Here is a 23,325-nt window from a genome sequence, read left to right on the forward strand (position 1 = left end):
CCAGATGGGAGGCACTGGAGAAAGGGAACCGAGAACTCCAGCGTCACGTTGCAGGGCCACCAGCTATCCCAGACAGGACAGGTACACCGAATGCCTTTATTGCTGTCACCAGCCACTGTCCAACCCTCCAACACCTCCACTCCCCTCCCCTGCCCCCTCTCTCCAGCAGGTAACTCCTGTGCATTAGTGAGGCCACCTTCAGACCTGAAAAAGAGGCCCGCGTTTTGTTAACTAAGTAAGTTTATGAGGTATTAGTCCACTTTCCTTTTTTGGCAAAGGCCCCTTTCTTTCAGGGAATTCATATCTTTTAAAACTTCAAGAGGATTTCCCTGTTAACTTCATCTCTGAGTACCACATGCTCATCTTACACACTCAAATTTGTGTTCACAATTGTGATAAAGTTCACAATTTTGGGATGTGTGTGGCAAGACAGAAGATTGAGGGCCATCAACCACAGGAAACAAATCAGTAGAGATGCAAGTCAAATGCAATTCTGAATTTTCTATTTATAGATCAACTTGACAAAAGATTTCATTTCTTTTTTTTTTATTATGTTAGTCACCATACAGTACATCCCTAGTTTTCGATGTAAAGTTCCATGATTCATTAGTTGCGTATAACACCCAGTGCACCATGCAATACGTGCACTCCTTAATACCCATCACCAGTCTATCCCATTCCCCCACCCCCCTCCCCTCTGAAGCCCTCAGTTTCTTTCCCAGAGTCCATAGTCTCTCATGGTTCATTCCCCCTTCTGTTTACCCCCCTTTCTTCTTCCCCTTCTTCTCCTACGAATCTTCCTACTTCTTATGTTCCATAAATGAGTTATGGAAATCATTTCTACACTCAGGCAGAGTGGCATTTAAAAACTACGATTGTGATCATGGCAGACTTGTCTTAGTGCTGTTGACTTCTGACTGTCCTGAGGACAAAGGGCCATGTCCTTAGCAGGACTCCGCTCACCCCTGAGCTCGTCTTGCTTGCTCCCTGGCAACAGCCAAGCTGGCCTTGCAGCTGCTCCACAGGTCCCTCCAAGCCCCACACATCTTCATGCCTGCTGTGCCCTCTCTCTGCTGTGCGGTTCTCCATCCTGATTTTCCTCTTGGCCAGCTCCTGCTCACCTTCCTCACTTTGTCAGTCATCCCTTTTTCCCAGGAAGCCCCAACAACTGTCCTTCTCCTCAGGTCCTCCTCCTGCGTGCTCCCAAAGCACACTCATTTCTTCTGTAATCACATTTACCACTCTGTCCTGCAAGGGCTTCCTTCCTTCTCTTTGCTCCTTGAGAACACAAGCCCCGGGAATACTGAGACATGTCTCTTCCTTGTGGTACCCATGCCTGACATAGCACTGGCTCAGAGCAAGCATGCAAAAAACAGTCACTAAACGCCTAATAGAATGATTAATGGTAAACAAAAAACCTCATCTCTAAATACACTGTTCTCCTCTCTAGGAGGCAGCATCAGTCACAACTTTGGGAGGGGAAGAGCAAGGCATGGCCTGTGGATGCTGAAAGTGTTTGCTCAGAAGAGATAAGCACATTTCCCCTTCTTTAAAATGACTTTACAAACAGGAAATATTAAAAAAATATATATGCTTGCATCACGTGGAGAATGTTTAGAAGAATACACAAGTTACTACTAAGAGTGGTTATTTCTTAGAGACTGGGAAAAAGACACTGAAGAGGAGGGACATTCTTTATACAGTTTGGTACTGTTTGATCCCTTCCCTGCAACCGCCATGTATTCTTTTTGGTGTTGTCAAATGCCTCAAATACACAGACAAGCGTTAAGAGTAATATAATGGAGGGGAGTTAAGCTGGCGGAGGAGTAGGGGATCCCTTTTTCAGCCGGTCCCCTGAGTCGAGTTGGATAGGTACCAGACCAGCCTGAACATCCACGGAATCAGCCTGAGACACAGGAAGCTACATCTGGATCTCTACAGATGAATATCTCCAGTGCTGAGTATTGAGGTACGAAGCGGGGAGCCATGAAACCGCTCACAGATATCGGAAGATAAACGGAAGGGGGAGGGAGCCGCCGCGTTCGGGCGCCGGGAAGCGGCAGCCACCTGCACGGGGGAGCGGGCGGACTCGCGGACAGCACCCATAAGAGAACGGACTGAGACCGTGAGCCAGGGAACGCGCGCCTCCAGACTGAAAACCGGAGGTCCCGTGCGCTCACTGGAACCAGACTGAGACCGGGAGCTCTGGAGCTCGTGGGGCGGCTGGCGGCTGGCGGCATTAGAAACACAAAGGACAGAGAAGCGCCAGCCCAGGAAGTGAGGGCTGGGACGCCGGGTGTGGGGCGCACATCCCAGGACGCTGCAGGGTTGAGCAGCACCAATGGAAACAGAGTTAATGTGGCCAGAACATCAGTGGAGAACGGTCCGTGATCCCTCTGTTCTGAGACAGAGGCTGAGATTCGGCCACTGCTGCTCTGACTCTCAGAAGAGGCACAGCAGACCGCCAGGAAAAGCCGCCAGAGAACAAAAGCCTGGAAATACCAGCTCACATTGTGCCTGTCCCCATCCCCCCTCGCAGGGGACACGGAGACTCTACCCAAACAGGGTTGCCTGAGTATCGGCGTGGCAGGCTCCTCCCCTAGAAGGCAGGCTGAAAAATCAAGAATCCCACATCCCTAAGATCCCTATAAAACAAGGGCACACGGCCTGGGTCCCGGTCAATAATTTGGGCTCTGGACAACCCCACAACCTCTCCTCATCAGAATGACGAGAAGGAGAAATCCCCCAGCAAAGAAAAGACAATGAGTCTGTGGCCTCTGCCACAGAACTAATGGATATGGATATAACCAAATTATCAGAAATGGAATTCAGAGTAACAATGATCAAGATGATGTGTAGACTTGAAAAAAGTATTAACGAAAATGTTAATGAGAATATAGAATCTCTAAGGGCAGAAATGACAGCGAATCTGGAAGAAATTAAAAATTCCATGAGCCAAATGCAGTCAAAACTAGAGGCTCTGACGGCCAGGGTGAATGAGGCAGAAGAACGTATCAGCGAATTGGAGGATGGGTTAGTAGAAGAAAAAGCTAAAATAGAATCTGGGCTCAAAAAAATCCACGCTCAGGAATGTAGGTTGCGGGAGATTACTGACTCAATGAAATGTTCCAGTGTCAGAATCATCGGCATCCCTGAGGGGGTGGAGAAAAACAGAGGTCTAGAAGAGATATTTGAACAAATTGTAGCTGAAAACTTCCCTAATCTAGCAAGGAAAACAAACATTCGTGTCCAAGAGGCAGAGAGGACCCCTCCCAAGCTCAACCACGACAAACCTACACCACATCACGTCATAGCGCAATTCTCAAATATTAGACCCAAGGATACAGTATTGAAAGCGGCCAGGGCAAAGAAATTTCTCACGTACCAAGGCAAAGGTATCAGAATTACGTCAGACCTGTCTACACAGAACTGGAATGAGAGAAAGGGTTGGGGGGGCATTTTTAAAGCTCTTTCAGAGAAAAACATGCAGCCAAGGATCCTTTATCCAGCAAGGCTGTCATTCAGAATTGATGGAGAAATAAAGACCTTCCAGAATTGCCAGTCATTGACCAATTTCGTAACCACGAAACCAGCCCTACAGGAGATATAAAGAGGGGGTTCTATAAAAGTAAAAAGGCCCCAAGAGTGATACAGAATTTATAGAAACAAAGACTTTACTGGCAACATGGCATCATTAAAATCATCTCTCTCAATAATCAGTCTCAATGTAAATGGCCTAAATGCTCCCATAATGCCACAGGGTTGCAGATTGGATAAAAAGACATGACCCATCCATTTGCTGTCTACAAGAGACTCATTTTGAACCCAAAGATGCATTCAGACTGAAAGCAAAGGGATGGAATACCATCTTTCACGACAATGGACCTCAAAAGAAAGCTGGGGTAGCAATTCTCATATCAGACAGATTGGATTTTAAACTAAAGACTACAGTTAGAGACACAGAAGGGCACTATATTATTCTTAAAGGATGTATCCAACAAGTGGATATGACAATTATAAATATATATGCCCCCAACAGGGGAGCAGCAAGATATACAAGCCAACTCTTAACCACAAAAAAAGAGACATATAGATAAAAATACACTAATAGTAGGGGACCTCAACACTCCACTATCAGCAATAGACAGATCACCTAAGCAAGATATCAGCAAAGAAACAAGAGCTTTGAATGCCATACTCGATGAGTTGGACCTCATAGATATATATAGAACACTACACCCCAGAACCAAAGAATACTCATTCTATTCTAATGCCCATGGAACATTCTCAAGAATAGACCATGTTCTGGGACACAAAACAGGTCTCAACCGATACCAAAAGACTGAAATTATTCCCTGCATATTCTCAGACCACAACGCTCTGAAATTGGAACTCAACCACAAGGAAAAATTTGGAAGACACTCAAACACTTGGAGACTAAGAACCATCCTGCTCAGGAATGATTCGATAAACCAGGAAATCAAAAATCAATTTAAACAATTTATGGAGACCAACGAGAATGAAAACACAACGGTCCAAAACCTATGGGATACTGCAAAGGCAGTCCTAAGGGGGAAATACATAGCCATCCAAGCCTCACTCAAAAGCATAGAAAAATCTAAAATGCAGTTTTTATATTCTCACCTCAAGAAGCTGGAACGGCAACAGAGGGACAGGCCTAATCCACGCACGAGGAAGCTGTTGAGCAAGATTAGAGCAGAAATCAATGAATTAGAAACCAGGAGTACAGTAGAGCAGATCAACAGAACTAGAAGCTGGTTCTTTGAGAGAATCAATAAAATTGACAGACCACTGGCAAGACTTATCCAAAAGAATAGAGAAAGGACCCAAATTCATAAAATTATGAATGAAAAAGGAGAGGTCACAACCAACACCAATGAAATAGGAAGGATTATTAGAAACTTTTATCAATAGCTTTATGCCAATAAATTAAGCAATCTGGAAGAGATGAGGCCTTCCTGGAAACCTGTAAACTACCAAGACTGAAACAGGAAGAAATTGATTTTTTGAACAGGCCAATTAATTATGAAGAGTTTGAGTCAGTGATAAACAACCTTCCAAAAAACAAAACTCCAGGCCTGGATGGTTTTCCTGGGGAATTCTACCAAACATTCAAAGAAGAAATAATACCTATTCTCCTAAAGCTATTTCAAAAAATAGAAACAGAAGGAAAGCTACCAAACTCATTCTATGAGGCCAATATTACCTTGATCCCCAAACCAGGCAAAGACCCCATCAAAAAGGAGAATTACAGACCAATTTCCCTAATGAATATGGATGCCAAAATCCTCAACAAGATCCTGGCTAATAGAATCCAACAGTACATTAAAAGGATTATCCATCATGACCAAGTGGGATTCATCCCTGGGATGCAAGGGTGGTTCAACATTCGCAAATCTATCAGTGTCTTAGATTTTATCCAGAAAGAAAAATTCAAAAATCATATGATTCTCTCAATAGATGCAGAAAAAGCATTTGACAAAATACAGCATCCTTTCCTGATTAAAACCCTTCAGAGTGTAGGGATAGAGGGTACATTCCTCAATCTCATAAAAACCATCTATGAAAAGCCTACAGCAAATATCATTCTCAACGGGGAAAAGCTGGAAGCCTTTCCCTTAAGATCAGGAACACGACAAGAGGATGCCCACTCTCACCACTATTATTCAACATAGTACTAGAAGTCCTTGCAACAGCAATCAGAACAAAAAGGGATAAAAGGTATCCAAACTGGCAAAGAAGAAGTCAAACTGTCTCTCTTCGCAGATGACATGATACTCTATATGGAAAACCCAAAAGAAGCCACTCCCAAACTATTAAAAGTTATAGAGCAATTCAGTAACGTGGCGGGATACAAAATCAATGCTCAGAAATCAGTTGCATTTCTATACACGAACAATGAGACTGAAGAAAGAGAAATTAGGGAATCCATCCCATTTACAATAGCACCAAAAACCATACGTTACCTTGGAATTAACTTAACCAGAGACGTAAAGGACCTATATTCTAGAAACTACAAATCACTCTTGAAAGACACTGAAGAAGACATAAAAAGATGGAAAGATATTCCATGCTCATGGATCGGAAGAATTAACATAGTTAAAATGTCCATACTACCCAGAGCAATCTACACTTTCAATGCTATCCTGATCAAAATACCAAGGACATTTTTCAAAGAACTGGAACAAACAGTCCTTAAATTTGTATTTAAGGCCAGAAAAGGCCCGAATCGCCAAGGAACTGTTGAAAAGGAAAAACAAAGCTGGGGGCGTCACAATGCCGGATTTCGAGCCGTACTACAAAGCTGTGATCACAAAGACAGCATGGTACTGGCACAAAAACAGACACACAGACCAATGGACCAGAATAGAGAACCCAGAAATGGACCCTCAGCTCTTTGGGCAACTAATCTTTGATAAAGCAGGAAAAAACATCCAGTGGAAAAAAGACAGTCTCGTCAATAAATGGTGCTGGGAAAATTGGACAGCTACATGCAAAAGAATGAAACTTGACCACTCTCTCACACCATACACAAAAATAAACTCCAAATGGATGAAAGACCTCGATGTGAGACAGGAATCCATCAAAATCGTAGAGGAGAACATAGGCAGCAACCTCTACGACATCGGCCACAGCAACCTTTTTCATGACACATCTCCAAAGGCAAGAGAAACAAAAGATAAAATGAACTTGTGGGACTTCATCAAGATGAAAAGCTTCTGCAAGGAAACAGTCAAAAAAACTAAGAGGCAGCCCACGGAATGGGAGAAAATATTTGCGAATGATGCTACAGATAAAAGACTGGTATCCAAGATCTACAAAGAACTTCTCAAACTCAATAAGCGAGAAACAAATAAACAAATCTTAAAACGGGCAGAAGATATGAACAGACACTTTTCCAATGATGACATACAAATGGCTAACAGACACATGAAAAAATGTTCAAAATCATTAGCCATCAGGGAAATTCAAATCAAAACCACACTAAGATACCACCTTACGCCAGTTAGAATGGCAAAAATTGACAAGGCAAGAAACAACAATTGCTGGAGAGGATATGGAGAAAGGGGATCCCTCCTACGTTGTTGGTGGGAATGCAAGTTGGTACAGCCACTCTGGAAAACAGTGTGGAGGTCCCTTAAAAAGTTAAAAATTGAGCTACCCTATGAGCCAGCCATTGCACTACTGGGTATTTACCCCAAAGATACAGACGTAGTGAAGAGAAGGGCCATATGCACCCCAATGTTCATAGCAGCATTGTCCACAATAGCTAAATCGTGGAAGGAACCAAGATGCCCTTCAACAGATGACTGGATTAAGAAGTTGTGGTCCATATATACAATGGAATATTACTCAGCTATCAGAAAGAACGAGTTTTCAACATTTGCTGCAACATGGACGGCACTGGAGGAGATAATGCTAAGTGAAATAAGTCAAGCAGAGAAAGACAATTATCATATGATTTCTCTCATCTATGGAACATAAGAACTAGGATGATCGGTAGGGGAAGAAAGGGATAAAGAAAGGGGGGGTAATCAGAAGGGGGAATGAAGCATGAGAGACTATGGACTCTGAGAAACAAACTGAGGGCTTCAGAGGGGAGGGGGGTAGGGGAATGGGATAGACTGGTGATGGGTATTAAGGAGGGCATGTATTGCATGGTGCACTGGGTGTTATACGCAACTAATGAATCGTCGAACTTTACATCAGAAACCAGGGATGTACTGTATGGTGACTAACATAATATAATAAAAAAACATTAAAATAAAAAAATAAAATAAAATAAAAATAAAAAAAATTAAAAAAAGTAATATAATGAACATACTACCGCTTAGCTATATCTAATATTTTCGCATTCTTCCATATCTGTTTTAGATTTTTTAAAAAGAAGTAAAATATTATAGACAGACTTGAAGTACTTTGTATGCTGCCCCCGATCTCATTCTGTCTCTTGTCTCGAAAGGTAACCTTTAACCTAAATTTGGTATTTATCATTCTTATGAATTTTTACATTACATCAAACTTTATATAAGTGATTTTGTACTCTGTGTCATTTCACGTATTCTTTATTTTGCTTAACATTACTTATTAGATATTCATTCATGTTGATGTGCATGGCTCTAGATCAGTCATTCTCAATCTCGGCTGTACACTGGAATCACCTGGGGAGCTTTAAATAATACAGGTGTGCGAGTTCTACCCTCAGAGATTCTGATGTAATGGACATACAGTCCAAATTGAGAACTAGTGTAATATGGTTCTTTTTTTTTTTTTTTTTTTTTACTATATAGAAGATTTCATTGTATGATTACTTCATAACTTATGTATTCTTTCTCTGGTGGATGAATTCTTTCTTTCCTTCTTTCTTTCTTTTCTTTTTCTTTTTTGCTGTTTCAAGCAGTTCTATAATGAACATTCTATACTTGTCTCCCTGTGCATGCTCCTTTACCGTATGTACTTAGAAGCTGAATTGGTGGATCAAAGTTTGAGCATCTTCAGCTTTATCAGATATCATCATATTGCTTTCCAAAGTATTTATAGCAATTTACCCTCCCACCATTTCTCTGCTTCTTTGCCAACACTTGGTATGATCACACTTAAATTTTTTTTGTCTATCTCATACACGTGAAGTAGTGTTTTATTGTTTTAAATTGTATTTCTCTGATTGTGAGATTGAGCATTCAAGTTTCTGCTTCTATGAATTGTTTTCTGCCTATTTTTCTACTTTTTTTTTTCTCACTTTCTCTGGGCTCGTAGCTCTTAGTTTATGGATTTTGCAATTGCCTGCACCCTGCGTACCATGGCCCTCAATCCAGAAACAGCCACTGAAGTGAAATTTGGGGTGCCATCACAAAGTGACACTGAGTACATCACAGATCCACTGGCTGAGCCATCTGGTCATTAGGTTGTTCTTGACCTCAGGGTTGTGCTTCCACCTCCTGCCTCCTATGCCCCTCTGTCTGCAGCTTTTCTTCCCCATCTGCTTTCAAGAGTAGTGAAGTAGGGGGCCCCATCACAACCCTTGGCTCCAAAAAGTGAGACCGGCTCTGGTTCCCTGGATTTCATGAACCATTTTCAGACCTTGCTGCTATTGCTTGTTCAGCCCTACTCACTGCTAGTGTTTCTGTCCTGTTTCTATTCCATGAGAAAATCGTAATGGTTTGGAGCCCAGATAAGCCTTCTATTTTTCAATTTTTATATTTTACCATTCCCATGGATGTGGAGCAGAAGGGCTACATCAAAGTAAACTTACTACACCATCTTAACATTATATTTTCAGTTTCAGAACATCTAAAATTTTTTACTTTAAAATCTAAATTCACATTTAAGATGATACCTTCTTCTCAACTCCTCTTTTCTGCAAATACAGGAGTATGATCAGAGTAGCCCAAACTCAGGCTGGGATGGCAAAGAAAACTAGATTTTATTAATATTGCCAAGTAAATCAACATGCAAACAGCTATGTAAACATAACAAGAGCTGGCATGACTGGTAAAGATTAGAACCAATGGTAACTTTCATACAGATATACCTGGAAAAATAAAATTTACCTGTATGGTATGTGCTTTTGTCCCTTGGAAATTTTTTGGAAGCAACTGTTTCCAGAAACCTTCCTTTGAATAGTCAAAACGTACAGCCATTGGTGTATTATTTTGTTGAATATTAAACCAGACCTATTAAAACATTAACATAAAATCAGTACAGTCACATGGGAGCACAAAGCCCCTACTTGGTTAGGATGAAGCGAAATTTTACAGTCCTACTACCAGCTGAAGTGGTAGAAGCCAAAGGAGGTTCTGAGGTAGGAGGTGAAGAGATTCTAGGGGTTTGTGAACATTAGACTGATTACTGGTTCTCAATCTTGGAGGTGCCACAGAATCACCCGAGGAAATTTATGCATAAAAGATTTCCCTGGCCCCATGTCCCAGGGATTCTAATTGAACATCTGTAGCCTCCTCAAAGTTTTCCACACAATTCTAATGTAGAGCTGGGGTTGAAGACCACTGTTCGACTCTTGAGGAGATAATTCAAAATAAGAAATCCCCCCCCCCATATACTTACATTTCCATCATCAAACAAACAGTCTACACTTTGTAAGGGACAAAATGGGTCGAACTGCTTATGACATTGCCCAGTTAATGGATTCCAAAGCAAATATTCATCAGTTTCTTGAGTTAATACATAAGCCACTTGCCCCTATACGAGGAAAAAGAGTTAAAGTCATGTTTGGTGGGTGGTTGATTTAACTCATTTTTGTATGTAGAAATTATAATGTAAGTATGTGATATCTTTGATTTCTAAAAGTCTTTTTTAGGGTCTTCAAAGTCTTTTTGAAAAGCAAAAAGGCCAAAGCTCCAGAAATCCTCAAGCCCAGGGTAGCATGAAGATTCAAATTAGAGAACTTTTGAGCTGGTGCTGCCATGTACAGCCCTGTAGGGTGTACCCTCACAGCAATAAAACATGTTTTTCTAGAAAAATCTGTATACCCTGACAATTTCCCAACAGCTAGCCCTGAAGTGTTCTGAGGTAGGGATACTTTGGCCTAATTCCCACAAAGGCACTATATGGACTAGCTCTGCTTTGAATGGAATATACTTGGGGACTGAAGGGGAACACGCAGAGTTAGGAAATGGGCACTTGCTGAAGGCTCTGAAAAAGCCAAGTGAAGTTAAAAAGCCATTAAGTTAATTTTGAGAACAAGATCTGAAGTTAGAGGCTAGAGACAAAGTATATAGGAAACCATCTGAGGAGTAAAAGTAGTCATTATGTTATTTTCTGTTCTGAACATTCCTTTTTAAGTGCAAAGTTTTCTCAGAAAAGAATAACAATTTCAGGTAACATTTATTGGGAATTTATGTGCACCAGGTAGTGTGCTCAGCATTCACACTAAATTTTTCACTTGCATTCACTCCAAATTCTTCGAGGTAGGGGTGATCATTATGCCCATCTTTCAGATAGAGTCCGAGGTTGAGGGGCTTGTCTAGTGTAACAGTAAATGGCATTAGCCTTGTTCAGGGAGAGGATAACTAAGGCTCAGAGAAATAGACAAGCTTAGACCACACAGTTACTAAATGGCATTGCTGGGTTTAAAACCCCTCTTTGACTGACTCCCAAACACAAATTCTTTTTTTTTTTTTAAGATTTTATTTATTTATTTGACAGAGATAGAGACAGCCAGCGAGAGAGGGAACACAAGCAAGGGGAGTGGGAGAGGAAGAAGCAGGCTCATAGCAGAGGAGCCCGATGTGGGGCTCGATCCCAGAACGCCGGGATCACGCCCTGAGCCGAAGGCAGACGCTCAACCGCTGTGCCACCCAGGCGCCCCCCAAACACAAATTCTTAACACTGTGCCGTGCAGCCTGGTCTCTCCAACGCTCTTGCTCTTTATCACTGTGCTCATCTTATTTACAGTAAAGAGGAGGCTTCTCAGCCGCAGAGCTGAGGTGCCCACCGTGCTGACTCACAGGCACAAGTGCAAATGTTTGTTGAAATATTGTCGACTGTTTACTGCCATCTAGTGGCACTTAAAACTACACAGGGAGATTGCGAGGGGGAAATTAACCGCAGGCTTTTTAGCTTGCAAATGTGGCAAAAATAATAAGCCACGCCAAGGAAATATAGAGAAATAAGTGATCATAACAAAACCTCAAACCAGACTGGAAAAATCTTGACCCTTATCAAGATATTCGTGGTAGAAAGAGAAACAGTCCAAAAGACGATAGCTTTCTGGAGGTATGAATGCAGGAGCATATAATTAAGTTGTAAAAATTTCGGGTAGGTAAACACAAATTTCAGGCCCACATTTGTATGACGAAAAACTGAGGAAGGAAGAATAGGGAGAAGTATTTCTTAAGGACCTTTAAATCTATTATTAGGAAGTTATAAAGATGATGGTGGTGATGATAGTTAACAACCCCTACAACTACTGCTATAACTATTATTTCATCACCACCACCACCACCACCACCACCACCATTTATTATTTGTTATGAACCAAGGTGCCCTTCTCAGTGTCACATATTCGCTATATAATTTAATATCTTAGTAACCGTGTGAAGTAGCACTATTATTAGTACAGCTCTACAAAGAAAAGTGAAGGAAAGCCTTTCTTCACATTGTGGTCGTTTTTTATGAGCCAACATTATCTTCTTAACTAAATAACTGCCTGCCCATGAAATTCACCAATTAGCTTGTGAAAAGATGGAAAACTGGGGTTGGTGTCTTTTAAATTTGCAGCTGAAGGCTGATTAGTTTTGTTTACACTATTAAAATATTAACGCCAGCACTTACTTCCAACATTGAGTTCCCCAGGAGGACCAAAGCTTTCTTTCCAAAATACAGAAAGAAATTACAGAGTAGTATGGCATGCTCTTCCTTATTTCCCATAGCCAAACTGATGCAGCGCTAAGGCAAAGCAAAAGCAACAAGGCCAAAAGAAAACAGGTGAGAAAGATGAGTAATAAAAGCATCCCGCAGATTTAGAGCCCCTCTGCTCCCTCTAGGTTCAAACACACACATTTTTGCCAGGTGGCTAGGGTGACTGACTGCAAAGCTGAAAACTCTGATACCTTCTGCCTGAGAAAACACTGGGGAGAACACTAACTCGGAATATAGGGGTCACCTTTACTGTGGGACAATTAAGGTAGATACTGTGTAAGTGACCAAATAGTTCATCATCCAAAAATAGGATGAACATACTCTGATTAGGTCAAAGAATCTCAGAAGAGTCTAAAGTTAACGACACCTCTTTGAGTTTACTAGATTTCGATCACTGAATCACTAGAACCACATGCTGTGTCTCCTTTGCTCACTTAGCAGAGGACAGGGTAGATGAACAATTAAGTTAGTTAGTCCTGTGCCCCCTAAATCCATTTCAGCTCAACTCTAGCCTCTAAAACATTCCAGATAAGTGCCATTCCAGACAGAAACTGTCCCTCTCTTAAGCTCCTGTCATACTAGTAATTTTCAATTCAAAGTATTTATTGAATACTTGCTAAATTTATATAAAAATATAAAAATAAATAATCAAATCTACCACTTCATTCAGAGGTTAAACTTGGGATACAGAGTGTGGGTATAGAGTCAATACATAAGCAACTAAATATAATTTAAGGTGGAATGAAAAAACTGCTCTAATGAGGGTTGCCAGATTTTGGGAAAAAGTAGATGACCAATTAAATCTGCATTTCAGATAAACAAATTTTTAGTATAAATATGTCTCAAATATTGCATGGGGTTTGTATTTTATTTGGCAACCAATCTAAAGAGAATTTTAATCCAATCGCTAAGGAAGAGTATTGCTGTACAAGCTCTTCATTCAGATGTGGGGAGCTGGGGAAAGCTTCTGAGAAGTATTTGCCCTAGACTCAGCATCTGTCCAGCTCCATAGTGACAAACCATGTTTCTCTCTGGAGGATGCCGTAATATTGTACTCCTGGAATTCTCATTGCATTAAAATAATTCATGAGCTATCACTTATAATGTTGAATAAGCTTGTTCCTCTTTAAGAATTATTTCTACGGATTTTTATAGAGTTGAAAATGATGTATTAAATTATCAAATGTTTTCAAATTTCATAAGACAAAGTATTTCATAAGTACATAAGTGTTTCTTTAGGAAAAAGGTAAGAAATACTATATATTTTAATTATTAAACATAATGGGGGCACCTGGGTGGCTCAGTTGGTTAAGGTCTGACTTGGTTTTCACTCAGGTCTTGATCTCATGGGTTGTGAGATTGAGCCCCACGTAGGGCTCTGTGCTCAACAGGGAGTCTGCTAGAAATTCCCACCCTCTGCGCCTCCTCCCAACTCATGCATGCACATACTCTCTCTCAAATAAAGAAATCTTAAAAATAAATAAATAAATAAAACATCATTTGTTACCTCTGATGTCATCCACATGTCAAAACCATCATTTTCATCCAGAATATCAGGCACAGTAGGAATCAAAGATACAAAGCGAGCAATGAGGTCCTAGAATAATAGTAACTAACATTTATTAAGTGCATACTATATACCCATCACCAAGCACAGTGTTTTACATGCAATATTATCACATTTAGTGTATCCCACAAGCCCATCAAGTACATACTGTTATTACTTTTGTTTTATGTGAGAGGAAACAAATATAGAGTGCTAAGATAACTTGCCCAGGGTCACAGAGCTAACACAATGTATGGAGTCTCTGGAAATAATCCCAGTTAGCCTGAGTCCAGAGAATGCCTGTTAACCGTGACACTTCACTGTAATAAATTATTAAAATGTTAAATATGATATATATTACATATATACCTTAAATTAGAACCATAAAAATTTTTTTAGAAAGATATTGAAGAATAGCAAAAGTCTGATTTGCTTTTAGGTTCCAAATCTATCAGAATTATTTTTATGAATATAAGCTTGTTACAAGCTGTTGAAGCAGGAAAATGTTGGTGCCCTTTTACCCCTACAGGGCTAGAGACAAGGGCCCAGACTAAAATAGGAAAGGAGAAAGGGATACAAATAATGAGTCAACACAGAAAGTTTACTGACATTTTCAATGATTTATAATAGCCATCATTTATGCACTAATGACCTTCTACATTGGTCATGTTTCTGACTCCATGCAATTAATTAAACATGGTTCATAGTTTCGTAAACAAAGTTGCTAAGAGTTATACTTTTTTTTTTAAAGAAAAAGATTGTCTTTGAAATAAATCTACAGCATTATTATCTTCTTGGACTTGGATGATAGGAAACAGACAGCAAAAAACTCATGATGGAAAGGCAGAGTGGAGCAAAAGGCAACCTAAATTAGGATTTCTGATTTTATCCTAAAGAGTTCAGCTAAGGGAGCTTTATAGTGGACAAATAATATAAATATTCTGAGGTAAGCCAATTAACTCAATCAAACCTACATAAACAAAAGATATAAGCAATTGTTCACAGATCCTTTAAGCAAAGCTAATTTTTTTTCTCAAAGAGGAGACATATTTCTGATTTCCTATTTTCCTTTCTCAAAGTAGAAGGAGGTTTTGAGCCCACAGTGAATAAATCTTCATTCTATATGAAATTCAGTTTTGAGTATATGTCTCTCTTGTCATCTGGTAAATAGATGCGCATAAGGAAAAAGCCACATAGGGATGGAGTGGGAAGTGTTAAGTTGACAGTTTACAGAGAAAAATATAACATAGTTTCTTTATTCTCCCATAGAGAGAAGCTATCCTGTGAGAAGCAATCCTTAGAAGGACACAACCACTTTAGAAATAAAACTTTTAATTTTGCCTGGAAGTCAAAGGAATTTTTCTGTGTCATTTTTCAAAGTTGGTAGAAATGTTACAAAGCTAGTGTGGTCACATGAACTGGTGTAGCAACAGTGACTCTAGTCCAAGGGGGATCTAGAAGAAATATTCTCCCTCATCTGGGGCTTAGGAAGACATACTACAACACAGATGGTTTCTCTCTCAGGAAACTGTCTTTGAAAGCAAAATGATTTTAGTAAGAAAGTTATGCTCAAAGTTAATATAAAAAAGTAAACAAAAAAATATAAATGAAGATTGATGAAAATATTCTAAAATTTACTATGGTGATGATTGCACAACTCTATGAATATACTAAAAACCACTGAATTGTATACCTTAGGTGGGTGAATTCTATGTAATGTGAATTATGTATCAATAAAGCTACTAAAATACATATCTTACAAGCGTTGCATTAGAATCATGAAGAAACATATCCAGGAGTTGCTGAGGTGGATTTAATGCCTTGATATATCTTGTTACTAAGATCTGTATCCCTTCACCATTAAAAACAGTAGTTGTGATCCTTCGGTTGGGAAACATCGCCTTACAAGTTTTTTTAAAAATCTGTGCTCTCTCCAAAACATCTGTTTGATCTGAAAACTAGAATAAAGTTCAAAATATTTTGACATTGTACCATGTTGTTCCCACAGGAAAATATCAAGAACCAATGCTCATTTTTACCAACTTTGAAATTATTATTACTAGTTTTTAAAACAGTATATACTTCTTTAGTAGTACACATAAAAACAATTCAATGTAAAACCTACCTTGTCTAGTTCCGGATTACAAGTGACATGTGATATCTGAGGTTCAATGGTAGCAAAAATATTTAAGAAGGCACATTCTTTTAAATTCTGCCCATTATTATCTTCTTTAGGAGACACGTAAGTCTTACTCCAAGTATACCCAAGCAAAACTGGTGGAATATTTACTTGAAACGTTCCACTAATCTGAAAGAATATATCAATATAATAGATTCTACACAAAGAAAATATACAACAGCAAATACAGTACAGCCCATTTCAGTCTTCTCCAGAGGAGGAAACAGGCTTGCATGGGTATGTACGTGCTGATTCTATGCACCTGCACAACGATGATCAGGTTCTCCATGGTGGTCTATTCACAGGCACCCCTGACGCCCTGGGTCCCTGAGTAATATGCACTATGTGCAGAGGGCATATCTTAGAAAGGGATGACACGAGGATGCAGGTCATCCTAACAGAACGATAGAAGTGCTTAGAAGACCTAGTTCAGGCTCAGAGAAGATGATAAAAGACCATGTTACCTTTTACATTGGATCTAGAAATAGAAGAAAAAATGTAACAGCAGGAAGAACAGGTCCATGGGAGGAGGGATCTTGTGTGTGTGTGTGTGTGTGTGTGTGTGTGTGTGTGTGTAGGTAGGAGCTGATTTACAATAATAATAACTCATAGTAATAGCTAATAGTTATTGAGGACTTACTATGTGCAAGGCACTGTGCCAAACACTTAATATAGATCATATCATTCAATGAAGTAGATATGGATCTTATCTCCATTTTGCAGATAAGGAAACTGAGGCTCACTGAATTTAAGTAATTTGTGCAAACTTAGACAGCTAATGAGGTCTGTCCACTTTTGAAGTTCACATTGTCAACTACCTCTCTATCCTAGAGTCTGTCCTGAGACTGAGAGATACCAGAGATTTACAGATGTAGGAAGCCCTGTACCTCTAACAACTTAATTCTCTCTTGCTATGGCGCCTGGGTGGCTCAGTCGGTTAAGTGTCTGTCTTCAGCTCAGGTCATGATCCTGGGGTCCCGGGATCGAGCCCCTCATCGGGCTCCCTGCTCAGCGGGGAGTATGCTTCTCCCTCTGCCCTTCACCCTGCTCGTGCTCTCTCACCACCCTGCACCCCCACCCCCACTCGTGCTCCCTAGCTCTCCCTCTCAAATAAACAAATAAAATCTTTAAAACAAAATAAATCTCTATTGCTCTTTATTCACAGCCCTTGTACTTGCAACATGCTCGCGTGTGACATCTCTCTTGATGACACATTATGCAGATATTTCTCCTCTCCTCCCTAATATCCATTCCGTCCTCCTTTCTCACCAACAGTTTTAGGCAGGCAACATGACAGGCACATAGTGGCCAAGTCACTATGCCAGGGTTTTCTGTGTAAGTGTCTGTTTTCCTGATACAGGCACTGCCCCTTTTTGCTTCACCCTGCTCTTGTCTTCGACACGAATGTGAGGCTGGAAGTGTATTGAACAATTTGCAATTTGGAGGATGAAAGGTACATGATATTTATGTGATATGATGATATTCTTGAGCTGCTGCACTGTCATCTAGACTTCTTTTTAGGTGAGATAAACAGACCCGTTGCATCACTGTTAGGTTTTCTGGGGCAAATGCCTGAATACAATACTAATACACACATAATTACTTCTGAGTCAGATACCCTCTTCTGTTTGACAAACCATCTTTAAGGACTTGATTCAAAAGTTATCTCTTCTGTAAATACTTTCCTGACCTTTCATTCTCTTCCTCCTATACCTCTTACTCACCCCTGACTCCTCTGAATACCCCACACTCCTTCTCCAAGCCAGGAAGAGTAAGGTACTCCCTACTAATGTTCTCAGAGTACCTATCTCCTGCCCCTGTCAAAGCACTACAGCATTATTAGGTTGTACTGAAGTGTTAGCTTTCTTCTATGGACAGTGAGCTCCTTGAGGTAGAAATTCATTTCTAAAACTTCTGTATCTGGCATAGCTCTGTAAGAAAGTAACAAAACCTAAAATGGAGTCTAGGCTGGGGTTTTTACATTTTACTGGTCACGAAGACATATTTGTGCTACATAACTCAGTAGGACAGCCCTGTGGGGATATCGCAGAGACAGGTGCTAATCATCAGTCTCACCATTATCAATAAACAAACCCGAGGAGCTGAAACTCCTGGAACCCACGGTCACAAAGCAACATCATAAATCATTTATCATTAATCAAAGAACATTTGTGAATCTGGTCCTAAAAAACTATTATATGCAAATGTAAGTGTTGTTTTAAGACCTAAGGCTAGCTTTGTTATTCTTTATCAATGAACACTCTAAAGAGATAAGAAATAAATATATGTGTATCTCCTGTTCTAAAGACAGCTAAAACATTTAAATACTGCAACATCCTAATGGCACTCAAAAACAAGATCACTTTAACTGACCTACCAATCTGCCAATCACAGAATCTGATTCAAAGACAACAAACAGTAAGTTTCTATTAACCAAAGGTAAAAACTCAGAATAATTAGCAAATAATCATTTTCTATTACCTCAGATTGTTGCAGAAGAGCAGAGAAAGGGAAGACAATGGTTCCGAGCCAATTCTTTCTTATATGTGAATGACTACTGCAGCTCTTGAAATAGGGATCCTATTAATATGAATAATTTTTCTATTACTTAATTTATACCATGTGATGAATAATTTCACAAACTTGCAAGTAAGTATAAAAAATCATTTTTTCTTTTTAAAAAGGAACCAAAGAGTAAGCAGAAAGAATATTTTTCTCTCTTTAAAAGATAATTACTATTTAAAGCAAAATAATGACCTATTGTGGAGTTTATGGCCTGTGTACGGTTATTTACATTATTGTAGTAGATATGTTCTGTGCAGCAAACTTTGCAAATACACTAAAGAATACAAAGAATAAAACTTACCTTAACTCAACCCCAAAGACCTCACCACCACTAACAACATTTTAAGATGGTAACCTTAGGTTACCTACTACCTTAAATGGTAGTGAAAATATGTCAAAATGATGAGGACACACTCAAAGAGAAGAACAGCATCATGGATTCTGGGTCAGTAAGAAAAATAGACTTAGAGTAGAAGTTTGATGGTTGATATAACATGGTCAAAGTAATTTAAGTGCATGACATGTCTATCGGAAACAGGTGACCCCCAAGGCTACCTCATTAAGCCCTTAAGACCATGCAATTCAGTTTTCTCTGATTTATCAAGCAGTCTTCTGAGCCCAGTTCAGTTTCTAAGAAAGGTCTTTCGAGAAGTGATTGCACTGATAGACCAGTTCTGAGTGGTTGGTATGTTATGTTTCTTATGCTAGTTGACAGATTGTTAATTTTTCCCAAGGTCCTGATCACCTTTATCATGGGAATTTCAGATTTGCAAGACTGGTTTGATTTCCTTTTTTTCCTATCCCCACTTTAGCCTTGGATAGAGCTTGCCTTACACTTTCAGGACCTTGTCATTAAAGAAGTAAACAACAGGCCATCCTGTTAAAGTAAGCCATCCATCTGTGTACAAAGAGAAATTAATCATTTTGGCCTGTTTAGAATATTATGATTTATTCTAGGCATGCTTAAGTCCTATCATGTTGCAAACTGGGAAAAGGAAATTGTGCTAGTTAACTTTACATGTCAACTTGACTGAGCTAAGGGATGCCCAGATATGGTAAAACATTTTCTATGGGTATGCCTGTGAGGGTGTTACTGAAGAGATCAGCACTTGAATCAGTAGACTGAGTAAAAATCAGCCCTCATCAATGATGGCAGAAATCATCCAATCCTTCTGAGGGCCTGAATAGAACAAAAAGGTGGAAGAAGGGCAAATTCTCTCTCTTCTTGAGTTAGAACATCCATTTTATCCTGCTCTTGGACATCAGAGCTCCTGGTTCCCAAGGGCTTTTGGACTTACACCAGCAGTCTCCCTGTCCTCAGGCCTTTGTACTCAAACTGAATTATAGCCCTTGCTTTTCTGGTTCTCCAACTTACAAATGGCATATTGTAGCATATCTCAGCTTCCATAATCCCATGAGCCAATTCCCATAATAAATCCCTTCATATATATATCATTTATATAATTGATTCTGTTTCTCTGGAGAATACTGACTAATATGAAGATAATTAAAGGAGGAGAGGGGACATATACCATGTATGCGGGATTGGAAAGATCAATATTATAAAAATGTCAATTTAATCGAATTGATCTATGTATTCAATCCATCCTAATAAAAACCCTAGCAGGTTTTGTCTTGTTTTTGGAAATCAACAAGCTGATTCTAATATTTATATGGAAATACAAAGAGCTAAGAACAGGCAAAGCAATCTTGAGGAAGAAAAACAAAGCTGAAAAACTTAGGTTTCTAAATATCGAGATTTATAATAAACCTTTAGTAATTAAGACAGTGTGGTATCCATGTAAGGATAGATAACAGACCAATAAAACATAATAGAGAGTCCAGAAATAAAACCACATTTATACAGTCACCAGATTTACAACAAAGGGTGATTTGTTGTGCAGTGGGGGAGGGGATGATCCTTTCCATAAGTGGTGCTGGGTCAACTGAATATCTTTACGGGGAAAAAAGTAATCTTGAATCTCTACCTCACAGATACATAAAAATCAATTCTGGTTGAATTTTAGATCTAAATGTGAAAGATAAAATGATTCAACTTTTAGAAGCAACCACAGGATAATACCTTCATGACCTTAGGTGGGCAATATTTCTTAACGAGGATCCAAAAAAGCACCACCACTGCATCACACTATATTAAATCAAGATTTTCTGTTCATCAAAAGACACATTAAAAAAATTTTAAAAAGACAAGCCAGTGTGGGAAAAATACTTATAAAATGTATATCTGACAGAGTACTCATATCCAGAGTATACACAGAACTGTTAAAAATCAATGAAAAAAAATGGGCAAAATACTTGAACACATCTTTCACAAAAGAGGATATCAAAATGACCAATAAACAGAAAATGGTCCTTAATTTCATGAGTTATTGTTAAAATGCAACTTAAACCCATAAGGTGATAGGATTACTTTCATTAGTATGTTTGAAATGAAAGAATCAGACAATGCTAATTAACAACAAGGATGTGGATCAATCAGAACTCTCATGAACTGGTGGTGGAAATAAGAATCGACACAACCATTTTGGAAACTGCTTGGCATTAAACTACTAAAGCTGAGCATATGCACAATCCAAGAGCTAGCAATTTTACTCTTAAGTACACTTCCAACAGAATGCGTGATTTCCCCAAGACACATCCAATTATATTTATATCAGTGTTAAATGTTAGAGCTGACAACTAGAAAGAAGCAAATTATCCATCAGTCATAGAATGCATAAAAAAGTTGTATATTCATACAATAACATACCATACAGCTATGAGAATCAAGGAGTAACACTACAGATAACTCCCACAAAAACAATGTAGAGAGAAATAAGCCACTCACAGATGGATGCATACTGTACGAGATTTCAACCATACAAAGTTCAAAAATAAGTAATACCTAATCTATGCTGTTAGAAGCTAGGATAGTGCCCATCGACAAATGAATGGAGAAAGAAGATGTGGTATATACATACAATGGAATATTACGCAGCCATCAAAAATTTGAAATCTTGCCATTTGCGATGTGGATAGAACTAGAGGGTATTATGCTATGTGAAATAAGTCAATCAGAGAAAGACAATTATCACGTGATCTCAATGATATGTGGAATTTAAGAAACAAGGCATAGGATCATAGGGGAAGAGAGAAAAAAATGAAAGAAGATGAAACCAGAGAGGGAGACAAACCACAAGAGACTCTTATTCTTAGGAAACAAACAGGGTTGCTGGAGGGGAGGGAGGTGGGGGATAGGGTAACTGGCTTATGGACACTGGGGAGAGTATGTGTTGTAATGAGCACTGGGTAAGACTGATGAATCACAGACCTGTACCTCTGAAACAAACACATTATATGTTAATTAACTGACTTTAATTTAAAAGAAAAAGAAGCTAGGATAGTTACTCTTGGGGAGGAAGTAGCTTGGAGAGAGCACAAAAGAGGCTTCTGGGGTGATACTAGCAATATTTGGTTTCATGTTCTGAAGTAATGACATTTTTTCCTTTTTAGCCTTTTGTCTCTACTATTTATTTTCCCATGGAGAGAAAGCAAAATGTTTGCCAGAATAAGTTTGTCAATACAAATTTAATTAAGAAACCTGGAGTTGAGTATTTCGCATCTGAATAATCTAAACTTACCTGAAGTGGTCTGTAAATTCTAGGGAATGCATATAATTAAAATTAAACTTCAAAAATAAAATGTTTTAAAGAGTTCTGTTCTTCAAAAATCATAGTACCAATGATTAAAAATTACAAAAGCACTTTGGCTACAACACAGAAAAACTAGAATTTATTTTTTAAAGATTTTATTTATTTATTTGAGAGAAAGAGGGAGAGCACAAGCAAGGGGAGGGGCAGAGGGAGAAGGAGAAGCAGACTCCCTGCTAAGCAGGGAGCCCCCAACCCAGGGCTCAATCTCAGGACCCCAGGATCATGATCTGAGCTGAAGGCAGACACTTAACCCACCCAGGGCCCCTAAAACTAGAATTTAAAGTCAAAACTTTACACTAGAGTCACTCAAACGTTTGAAAATATAAAAGCATAATACTGAGTAACTAGTAGGTCAAGAGAGATAAATGTAATAAAAATACATAGCAAATAACACAAAATAAAAATAACCTAATATAAAAGATCTAGTCTAAAATATTTAAAGATAAATTCATGGTCTCAAAATATTACCAGTACTATGAGAGAGAGAGATTTATTCCAATTCATCTCAGCCCAGCTCTTTCATTCCTAGTGCTAAAAATAGGCCGCACAACGGGGCACCTGGGTGGCACAGCGGTTAAGCGTCTGCCTTCGGCTCAGGGTGTGATCCTGGCGTTGTGGGATCGAGCCCCACATCAGGCTCTTCCGCTATGAGCCTGCTTCTTCCTCTCCCACTCCCTCTGCTTGTGTTCCCTCTCTCGCTGGCTGTCTCTGTCTCTGTCGAATAAATAAATAAAATCTTTAAAAAAAAAAATAGGCCGCACGTCTGTGAGACTTCCAAGTCCTCAGCTTCCTGCTAACAAGTTAAATAATGAAGGGGAGACCCACCTAAAGTAAGAAATAGTTGATAGCAGGAAGAAAAAATACACAGGGAAAAGAGGAAAATCGAGGCATGGAAAGAAACTGTTTTCTAAAGAAGAGTGATC

The 23,325-nt window shown here is 39.3% G+C and overlaps 1 protein-coding gene across 1 annotated transcript in view; it reads right to left on the minus strand.

Moving 5' to 3' along the window:
- CC2D2B (coiled-coil and C2 domain containing 2B) overlaps positions 1-23,325 on the minus strand; it is a 97,005-nt gene that overhangs the window by 5,338 nt on the left and 68,342 nt on the right. Inside the window, exons 25-31 of the mRNA XM_040624803.1 lie at positions 18,606-18,704; positions 16,071-16,253; positions 15,706-15,903; positions 13,907-13,996; positions 12,313-12,426; positions 10,084-10,218; positions 9,573-9,695 (exon numbers count right to left, since the gene is read on the minus strand). Of these exons, the coding sequence (XP_040480737.1) occupies positions 9,573-9,695; positions 10,084-10,218; positions 12,313-12,426; positions 13,907-13,996; positions 15,706-15,903; positions 16,071-16,253; positions 18,606-18,704 (942 nt within the window). The remainder of the gene's footprint in view (positions 1-9,572; positions 9,696-10,083; positions 10,219-12,312; positions 12,427-13,906; positions 13,997-15,705; positions 15,904-16,070; positions 16,254-18,605; positions 18,705-23,325) is intronic.

The sequence above is a fragment of the Ursus maritimus genome, unplaced genomic scaffold (genome assembly GCF_017311325.1).
Source record: "Ursus maritimus isolate PB19 unplaced genomic scaffold, ASM1731132v1 scaffold_7, whole genome shotgun sequence".
NCBI lineage: Eukaryota > Metazoa > Chordata > Mammalia > Carnivora > Ursidae > Ursus > Ursus maritimus.